Here is a 9,655-nt window from a genome sequence, read left to right on the forward strand (position 1 = left end):
TATTTTGAGTGTACTATTTTGTGATTGAATTACATTTAAAATATATTTAGAATGTACTTTTATAAAAATCAGAAGTTTGCTTCTTAAAATGTGAAGCAGTTGTTTACAAAATGTTCAAAGAAATTTTATTGCACTAAATGAGAAGCACAAAGTTCACCTTGAAGTGTTACACAATGACCTGTCAGCCTGGAAACACGTCACTGAAAGGAAAGTGAAAGTATTTTTAACATAGAGGAACAGAGCTGAGACGCCATTACAGGGTCAGAGTTTTAACTGAAACACAAAGGTTTAATCTAAAGAGAAAGAAGAAACTTTGACTGGGTGAGTTCTGGGACTGAGAGATTTCTGTAGAAAATGGCAGAAAATACTGTGGTTCTTGAAAGTTACCTGAGCTGCCATGTTTGTTCAGAGACTTTCAGAGATCCTGTGTCTCTGAGCTGCAACCACAGCTTCTGTTCAAGCTGCCTGAAGGAATTCTGGGAACAAACTGGAAACAAGAACTGTCCCATCTGTAAAAGAAGATCATCAAAGGTGATTCTGCAGGTAAATTTTGGACTGAAGGAACTGGCTGATTCTTTTACTGGAAGACAGAAATCCGGATCATCAGAGACAAAAAAAGGAGAAAAGCAGCTGATGGTCTGCAGTGAACACCAAGAAGATACTAAACTGTTCTGTAAAGACGAGCAGAGAGCTGTGTGTCCTGTCTGTGAGTTTTCTCTCCACCAGAGTCACAAAGTGGTTCCTATAGAAGAAGCAGTCAGTGAGCTGAAGGAGCAGCTGAAATCTGACTTAAAGTCTCTGCAGGACAAGAGGAACAAACACAAACAAGTGGAGAAAACATACGATGATGTGATTCAACACTCCAAGAAGCAGGTGTTGTCCACAGAGAGACGGATCAGAGCAGAGTTCAACAAGCTCCACCAGTTCCTGAGAGAGGAAGAGGAGTCCAGACTGGCAGCTCTGAGGGAGGAAGAGGAGCAGAAGAGGAAGACTATCATGGGAGAGATGAAGAGGATTGATGAGCAGATCTCCTCTCTGTCAGACAGCATCTCTGCTGTTGAAGAAGAGCTGCAGAAAGACAACATGTCGTTCCTCAGCAGTTATGAAGCCACTCAGAGCAGAGCCAGAGGTCAGAGGTCACTGCCAGATCCACAGCTGGTCTCAGGAGCTCTGATAGATGTGGCCAAACACCTGGGCAACCTGTCCTTCAGAGTCTGGGAGAAGATGAAGGACCAGGTGAAGTTCAGTCCCTTCATTCTGGACCCAAACACAGCAAGTAGATGGATCCATCTGTCTGATGATCTGACCAGTTTGAGACGTGGAGACACAGATCAGCAGCTTCCTGATAATCCAGAAAGAAACACTAAATATAACAATGTTTTTGGTTCTGAGGGCTTCAGCTCAGAGAAACATAGCTGGGATGTGGAGGTGGGAGATCATCCTCGCTGGACTGTCGGTTTGGTTAAAGAGTCTGTGGACAGGAAAGGAGAAATATCTGGTTCACCAAAAAATGGAATCTGGCGTTTAAGGCATTGTGATGGAAAATACTGGGATGGTGATGGTGAAACTCTCACAGTGAAGAAGAGTCTCCAGAGGATCAGAGTCCAGCTGGACTATGACATGGGGGACGTGTCCTTCTATGACTCTGAAGACATGACTCTCATCTGCACTCACAGAGACACTTTCACTGAGAAACTCTTCCCTTATTTTACTGTAGGAGCAGCAGGTGATACCAAAACATCTGAGATCAAAATATGTGAAACTAAGATTTCTGTTTAAAGACAGCTCAAAGTTTTGTTTTTATTTTTACCGAATTATTCTGAATGAAATTCTGGGACCTTGCAAAATATAAAACTTTACATTTCATGTTTAAAGTATTAAGCCATCAACTTCCACACAATATTTAAAAATGTTTTGTGACAGAGAAGGGTTATAATTTAAGAGGAAATAAGAACATTTATAAAACAATGAGAAGATATTTTGTATATCAGTGAGTGGTAGATTTATGCAATTTATTAAATGATGAAAGTACAAATATAAACCAATTAAAAAAAACTATTCAAAAATATGTTGTGTAGGATGTGTATCACAACGACCAAAAATACTTCTAATGATATTACAAATGGATAAATATTTGCACATTTAAGGATAACAATAATTTGGGGGATAATTAAAGAGTTTATCTGATGTGGAGATATAAATGTTTGTAGGTTGATAAATATGAGAGGGGCAGGAATTTATGTGATCATGTTTCTTCTATCTTCTTTCTTCCCCCGATCATATTAGATAAAATTACATGCAATGGACGTGATAATTTGTTTTATTTTTTTTCTGCTTTTATTTGTTCCCTGTTGAAATAAATAAATCAATCTTTCTATTTACAATGAACCCAACTTTCTTCTTAAATCCTTCATTAACATACTTTGTATTTTATAATTTTTAAGGTTTTCAAACATTAGTAAAAAATACAAAATCTTATTAGATAACTTATTCAGCCACAGTCAAATATTTCATCATAATCAGTCTTTATGTTTGGTAGAAGGGAAAATGCAGAAAACAGCAAAAAGAACAAGGAAATAGGATTTAAATTATTTATCTGATTCACTTTAGTTATGCTATATGTTGGGTTTTATATGTGGAGTTTGTCAAAGGATTGTGTTTGGTTTTTCTTCTTATAGTACATTTTCTCTTTTCTGTACTCAGTTTTAATCAAAATGTTTTGAGCTTTCACTGAGTTTAGTCCCAGAGGTGCCAAATGTAAAGAAAAATGAATTAGTTCATAAATTAAATTAGTTTACTTGTCAAATCTAATTTTATTTAATGAATACCTTGTCCAAGATCCTAAAGCAAGTCTAAATCTGTTACACAACATTTTAAATAGGAAAGTAAAATCTGTGATGCTAACAAATGAAATGAATAATTTCAGCGTTGGATGTTTTCTTTCTGAACTCTGGTACCTTTTATAATAAAACTGAAATATTTGTTTAAATTCTAATTGATTTGTTGCTTTGTGCTTTTACTCCATTGTTAATTTGTATTTTAAACATTTTAAGATTCTGTATTTTAAACACAAAAATTATTTTCAATTATAAATACTGAATAAAATACTTTTCCCTTGTTATAAAAATCTGCCATTGGAATATAGACTTAAAACCAGATCTTTCTGAAAAGCTACTTGTAAGTTAGTTTGGTTTTATTTAAAGTGTACTGAGATTCTTTTACTGGAAACTAAAAAAATTAACAACATTTTGTGTTCAGCTGGTGGTTGTAAAACACAATCAATCAGTTTATTTATGAAGCACATTTCCGACAACCTCAGCTGAACAAAATGCTTCACAATACTTATAACTTTACAGACAGATATACAATCAATTAATAAGTAAAATTAAGCATAATAAAAAAGATGTATTAATAAAGTTGACAGTAAAATATCAATAAAATAATAATGTAAATAAAAATCAAGGCTTAGTTAATTTCAGTTCCAGCAATTTCCTGATAACTCAACTTAATTAAGTATTAATCTTTTTCTGTTTTTTTAATTGGTGTTGAAGTTGTCTCAGTTTTTCTGCGAAATTAAATAAAACAAAACCAGAAGAAGATGAAAGAAATAATCAAAATACAAACACTGATGAAACACCAGAAATGACATTTGAATAGTCAAAGTTCAGAATGCAGCTGTTGCCACCAGAACAGGAAAACCTGAAGACAAACTCAGCGACCTGCTTCACCTGAACCGAACATTCAGATATTCTGAGGTATTGAAAGTAATGAAATTGTTAAATTTAGTTTACTTCTTGAGTCATTGTAAATAGTTAAAAAAAAGGAGGGACGTTCATTTCTGCCCCCCAAAAAATCTCAGAAGTTCTTAAGAAAGTTTTGAAAATTTGATACTTGCTAGAAAAACTCAGAAATTTTTAGATACAGTTTTAGAGTTTTTCTAGAAAAAAAAATCTACTTTTCAAACTCAGAATGATCTATTTATTTATATTTTTTTGTTTTGGCAAAAATTTACTCTTCCTTTTAGTTTCTGTCTACAATGGCTCTAATATGCTGTTGTAGTTTGTGGAACTATTGTCATAAAACTAATCAGGCCAAAAATGGGTATAAAACTTTTAGAGACTGATCAGCAGATGGCAGCAGAGAGCCTCCCAGAGCTTTTAGCACCAATAAACCTTAAGCTTAGCCAGGTGCTGTCCAAAGTGAGGCCCAAGGGCCATTTGTGGTCCATGTACTGATCTTGTGCGGCCCCTGAATGTTACAAATTTGTCCCACATCTGAAAGTTTTTTGAAGCGGCTCATTTTCCAGACATGAAATTGGCAATACAAACAGAGCCAGCTGTTTGTATTGCCAAACAGCTGGCTCAGGTTTTTTTTAAAACCATTTTTTGATGTTTTTAGAAACAGTTGAGACCCAAATGGAAGCACAAAAATGTGCAAATGTGAATTTTGCAGAATAGGTCCCCTTTAAGGAACTCAATATTACTACAGCTGCATCCCTATTGATAAATTTGTTTTTGCTTTCATAATGTTGATTGAAGTGAAGAGTTAATGGTAAATAATGGTATCTGATACAACTAGAGTATAAGAATGATTTGGCTTTACAAAGCCACCACTGGCAGTTCCACAGGGTCAAGTGAGCTGAGAATGATTTTATTGTTTTGATAAATCAAATCCTTTTGGGTTTCCTGCTACATGTTTGTTTGCTGCCTAATGGATTCAGGCAAACCTTCTTCACGTTTTATTGACAAACACATCCACCAGAGTTGGTATCCGACTCCTCAGATTCACATCATCATGAATGTCCAGAACGATTTTCTTTTGATTCATATGACATTAGAAAAGTCTTTTTTTCAGCTGAACACCTGCTAGACGTCTTCCTATATACAGTAAAGATACTAAATATGTAACACTGAATGTAGAAAAACTTAGGAAATTTTTTCTTGTGGGTTTAGTTTTTAAATCTTAAAACTTGGAAAGAGTGAAAAATATTTATAGAAATGTTTGTAACCAATGTCATTTGTCGACAGACTTTTCTTGGAGATATGTTTTGTAAAATATACAGGAAGTGCTCCACTGTTTTGATTTTGATGATGCTTTAAAAAGTGATGATAAAGTAAACTTGTGCTGTTTTCGGCTTACGCTGTTTTAGTCTTGTCTTGTTATTTTACTTTATTTTTCATTTTGTTTTGCTTTTGCTTGTTTTTTCCAGCATTGTTTTTTATTTTTCCTTTTTTGACTATTGTGTGTAAAGGTTAAAAAATGACATAAATAAATAAATAAATAAATAAATAAATAAATAAATAAATAAATAAATAGTTTGATTTGTATTAATGTTAAGTCATTTATTTTCTTACATTTATGTTTTACAGTCTTCATAGTAAAATACTTAATTTTCACATTTTGGTCGTAGGATTAACTGACATTCTTATCTCCACCCACTGAAACCAGTTTACTGTTTAAGCGTAAGACAAAAATGTTGTTTATCGGGTTTACAGTGGAGTGAGAATGAAATGCTTTCTCACTTCAACAACTACCAAACTACACACCTTTTTCATTCAAAAAGCCTCTTAGCAAATTCTTTTTACTTCTTTTTCTCTGTTCTCAACCAATAAAACGGTTAAAGAAAACAGCAGCTTTAATTACAGGGAGAATAACACAGGAACAAAAGAGGAGGAAAATATTTATCTGTGTCACCAGAGCTTGTCTGACTGGTAAAACGTCTCTGAGTTGTCAGACAGAATGAGAGGAATGATCCTCGCTGCTGAACAGAGCTGAAACGCCACCACAACATGGTGGATCGCTGTTGAAAAAGACGCTGGACCGGAGTCAGAGCGGCAAAGAAACGTTTTATTGGTGAGTCCACATACTGCTACTTTGAGACAAAAGACAAGAAGAAAGATTTTTTTTTATTATTTGCTTCAAGATCCGTTGTCTTTAAAAACAAAAAGGATCATCTAAAGGATGATCTAATATTGAAGAGGGTGAATTTTTACAATGAAGGAACTGACCGACTCTTTATCTGGAAGACAGAAAACGTCATCTGAGAGAACAAAACAAGCTAAAATGGGGCTGTGCAGTAAACATCCAGAGGTTCCTCATTTATTCTGTGAAGACGAGCAGAGAGCTGTGTGTCCTGTCTGCGAGTTTTCTCTCCACCAGAACCACAAAGTGGTTCCTATGGAACAAGCGGTCGGTGGGCTGAAGAGGGAGCTGAAATCTGACTTAAAGTCTCTGCAGGACAAGAAGGAGAATTACAAACAAATGGAGAAAACATACGATGAAATGACCGGACACATCACAGATCAGGTGTCGTCCACAGAGAGACAGATCAGAGCAGAGTTCAACAAGCTCCACCAGTTCCTGAAAGAGGAAGAGGAGTCCAGACTGGCAGCTCTGTGGGAGGAAGAGGAGCAGAAGAAGAAGACGATAAAAAAGAGAATAAAGAAGATTGAGGAGCAGATCATCTCTCTGTCAGACAGCATCTCTGCTGGTAAAGAAGAGCTGCAGAAAGACAACCTGTCATTCCTGAAGGGTTACGAAGACGCACTGAGCAGAGCCAGAGGTCAGAGGTCACTGCCAGATCCACAGCTGGTCTCAGGAGCTCTGATAGATGTGGCCAAACACCTGGGCAACCTGTCCTTCAGAGTCTGGGAGAAGATGAAGGACCAGGTCCACTTCTGTCCCGTCATTCTGGACCCAAACACTGCCAGCCGATGGCTCTCTCTGTCTGATGATCTGACCAGTGTGAGACGCTGCGAAACGAAGGAGAAACTTCCTGACAACCCAGAGAGAAACATTAACTACACCAATGTTTTCGGTTCTGAGGCCTTCGGCTCAGGGAAACACAGCTGGGAAGTGGATGTTGGAGATCATCCTCGCTGGAATATCGGTTTGGTGAAAGAGTCTGTGGACAGGAAGGGAGAGACCGATGCTTTGCCCAAATATGGAATCTGGTGTTTAGTCCACAGTGATGGAAAATACATGGATGGCGAAGCTAATGTTGTCACAATGAAGCAGAGTCTGAGGAAAATTAAAGTCCAGCTGAACTATGACAGAGGGGAAGTGTCCTTCTACGACTCTGAAGACATGAGTCACATCCACACCCTCAGAGACTCTTTCACTGAGAAACTCCTGCCTTATTTCTGTGTTGGAAAAACTGGAGAAGTGGAACCTACAAGTATCAAAGTCTGTAAAACTGAGATTAATTTTTAAGCATCACATAAACCGAGTGTAATGTTTGAAAATGAATGTTTTTTGTTCTTTTCTGAGAAGAAAACAAGAAACTTTGACATCAGTTATAATGTTGAATATTATAGCAGACACCTTCAGACTTCTAAAACCAGACGTAGTTCACCCAGAGGATCCATTCATTTATATTTATGTTGTATGAATGTCCCAGTATGGAGACAGAAACATTGTTTTATTTCCTGTTTTTAATGCTGCTGTACTTAATAAACCTGAAATCATAAACTAATGGAAATAACTTGGAATAATAGACGTTAATGTGCATGTGTGTGGTCTTAAAAATGTTTACTACATTTATAATTTACAGTCATAAGATGGCAGCTGGCCAACACAAACACTGTCTTGAAGTTTGTAAAATAATCAATAAAGGATTTATTTTGTAGCTTTTTATTTTTTACTAGGTTGATGCTTAGAAGAGGTTGGACCTTTTTAGCTGTGGCTTCAATGTTACAGAACAATTTGCTATTAAATATTAGACATGCTTCTTTTCTTGCTGTTTTTAAGTCTATTTTTTAAAAAACATTATTTTCAGTGGCTTTTGGTACAATATGAGTTGTTTCTGTTTTTATTTTAAACAATTTTTGCTGAAATTTTATTCTGTTTTTGGTGTTTTCATTTTTACATTTTATTATTATTTGTTTCTTGATTTCTTGATCTGTTTTAGTACTGTACAGCATGTTGGTTAAAATGTTGTTTTTAAATGTAATTTATGAATAAAATGAATTTGGATTGGTCAATGAAGCTACTTGATTTTATAAACTTATTCTTCAGACTTTAGGAGTTAAAAGAGAGATTAAAAACTCTGATAGCATACTGACAAACAGCATACCAGCATGATTGCAAGATTACAAAAAACAGTTAAAATAATGTATTGCTAAGTTAGTGGAGAGGTTATGAGCAGTCAGTAACTTACCTCAAATAAGAGATTCAACGGCATTTTTTAAAAAGCTTTGGGAATCAGTGACATTCCAAAAAAACTAAAAAAGTTGAAAAGAAATTGGCAGTGACTCAGAAATGCTGAAGAAATTACAAATATTCCATTCATGTCCTGAATGTGGTCAACAAGGGACAAAAATAGTTTTTCCTTCACATCTGGACAAAGATGTAAGGCTGTAAAACTTTTCTCAGATGTCGTCTGATGAAAGTAAAATTGAACTTTGAGCCATCATTCAGCTGGACAAGATTTTTGTTGAAGTAGATAAAAAAATCCAAATACCATCTAATGAGCTTTGACGTAAAACTTTCTGTTGTTTGCTTGAAAACTGAAGATGAAAAGATATTTCAACAAAAGAATGAAGAAAAGTTACTCAATGGCTTAGAAAAGTTGACAGGAACCACCTGAAGGTGGCTCTGGACATCAGATGTTCTCACAATCTGATTGATTTGGAAAACTTACTAAATCAGCAAATTTTCCAAGTGAAGAAGTGGGATGTTGATCATTTTCATTAGTTTATCATTGAGCACGACAGTTGTTCCAGCTGTCAATTAACCTTTGAATGCTTTGCTAAATGTGTTAATGACAGAGAAACAATTCACCACCATAGGAAAACCGTTTATCCACCAACATCAATGACCTTGCTAACTAGCCATAGCATTTATGAAAGGCTCTGCTAGCTGCAGCATAGCAGATAGTAAATGAAGAGTGAGAGGGGGAGATGAGCAGCGCCACATGTAGAGTGATTGACAGCACTAAGACATTTCTCCTGGCTCTAATTAGTTGTTTTTAGTTAGCAGTTTCTTCACTGATTATCTGTTTCATATCATACTGTCACAACATAGTGGCAGTTTCAACAAATATTCAAAATAAATATATATTTTATAAAAGTTAAATACTGCAGCTTTAAAGCCCATGTTGAATGAATGTAAACTTCAGAAAGAAGGCTTGGCAGTTTGCTTCTTGACTCAGCATTTAACCTGATGGCTCGCAAAGATGGGAATGTTCACAATGAAAGTAAAGCAGAACAGGTTTCTTTAAACGGCTCAAGGAACAAAATGTCGTCTGTCCTGTTTATGGTGAGCTGAAACAAACTCTTTATCTGTAGAATGTTTGCAAAATTTGGCACAAACTTTAATTTCTAAACCCCTAAATGTCTTTATGTAAAAAATAATAGAAGAAATGTTAAAAATGTAAAAATGAAATTTATCTGTATTGTTTTCAGCTTTTACAGTACAAGGAACTTTAACGAACAAAGAAAAACAATTACACAACACAACTTGTCTGACTGGTGACACGTCACTGTGAATTAAAAGCAACGCAATCGTTTCTCTCCACAGACAGACCCGATCCACCATCACAGGAACATCATCGCTACACGACCTCAACATTCGCAGGATATCACACTCCAAACGAATCTGTGACTCCTTTTTCCTGAAGACAACAGAAGATGGCTGAGTCGGCTATTTTTCAAAG

The 9,655-nt window shown here is 35.7% G+C and overlaps 2 protein-coding genes across 2 annotated transcripts; both read left to right on the forward strand.

Moving 5' to 3' along the window:
* The first annotated feature begins 240 nt into the window (after positions 1 to 240).
* LOC106955959 (nuclear factor 7, brain-like) lies at positions 241 to 2,393 on the forward strand. The gene has a single exon (XM_015046417.1). It carries the CDS (start codon positions 355 to 357, stop codon positions 1,777 to 1,779), a length of 1,425 nt encoding a protein of 474 aa, XP_014901903.1. The 5' UTR covers positions 241 to 354; the 3' UTR covers positions 1,780 to 2,393.
* Positions 2,394 to 5,637: 3,244 nt separating this feature from the next.
* LOC106955962 (zinc-binding protein A33-like) lies at positions 5,638 to 7,261 on the forward strand. The gene has a single exon (XM_015046422.1). The coding sequence runs from the start codon at positions 5,995 to 5,997 to the stop codon at positions 7,210 to 7,212; it is 1,218 nt and encodes a 405-aa protein (XP_014901908.1). The 5' UTR covers positions 5,638 to 5,994; the 3' UTR covers positions 7,213 to 7,261.
* Positions 7,262 to 9,655: the final 2,394 nt, after the last annotated feature.

The sequence above is a fragment of the Poecilia latipinna genome, unplaced genomic scaffold (genome assembly GCF_001443285.1).
Source record: "Poecilia latipinna isolate Pla-1442-1.1 unplaced genomic scaffold, P_latipinna-1.0 Scaffold779, whole genome shotgun sequence".
Taxonomy (NCBI): Eukaryota; Metazoa; Chordata; class Actinopteri; order Cyprinodontiformes; family Poeciliidae; genus Poecilia; species Poecilia latipinna.

Coding starts and splice junctions, on each gene's coding strand:
- LOC106955959 (XM_015046417.1), top strand. CDS start 355: ATGGCAGAAAATACTGTGGTTCTTGAAAGTTACCTGAGCTGCCATGTT.
- LOC106955962 (XM_015046422.1), top strand. CDS start 5,995: ATGAAGGAACTGACCGACTCTTTATCTGGAAGACAGAAAACGTCATCT.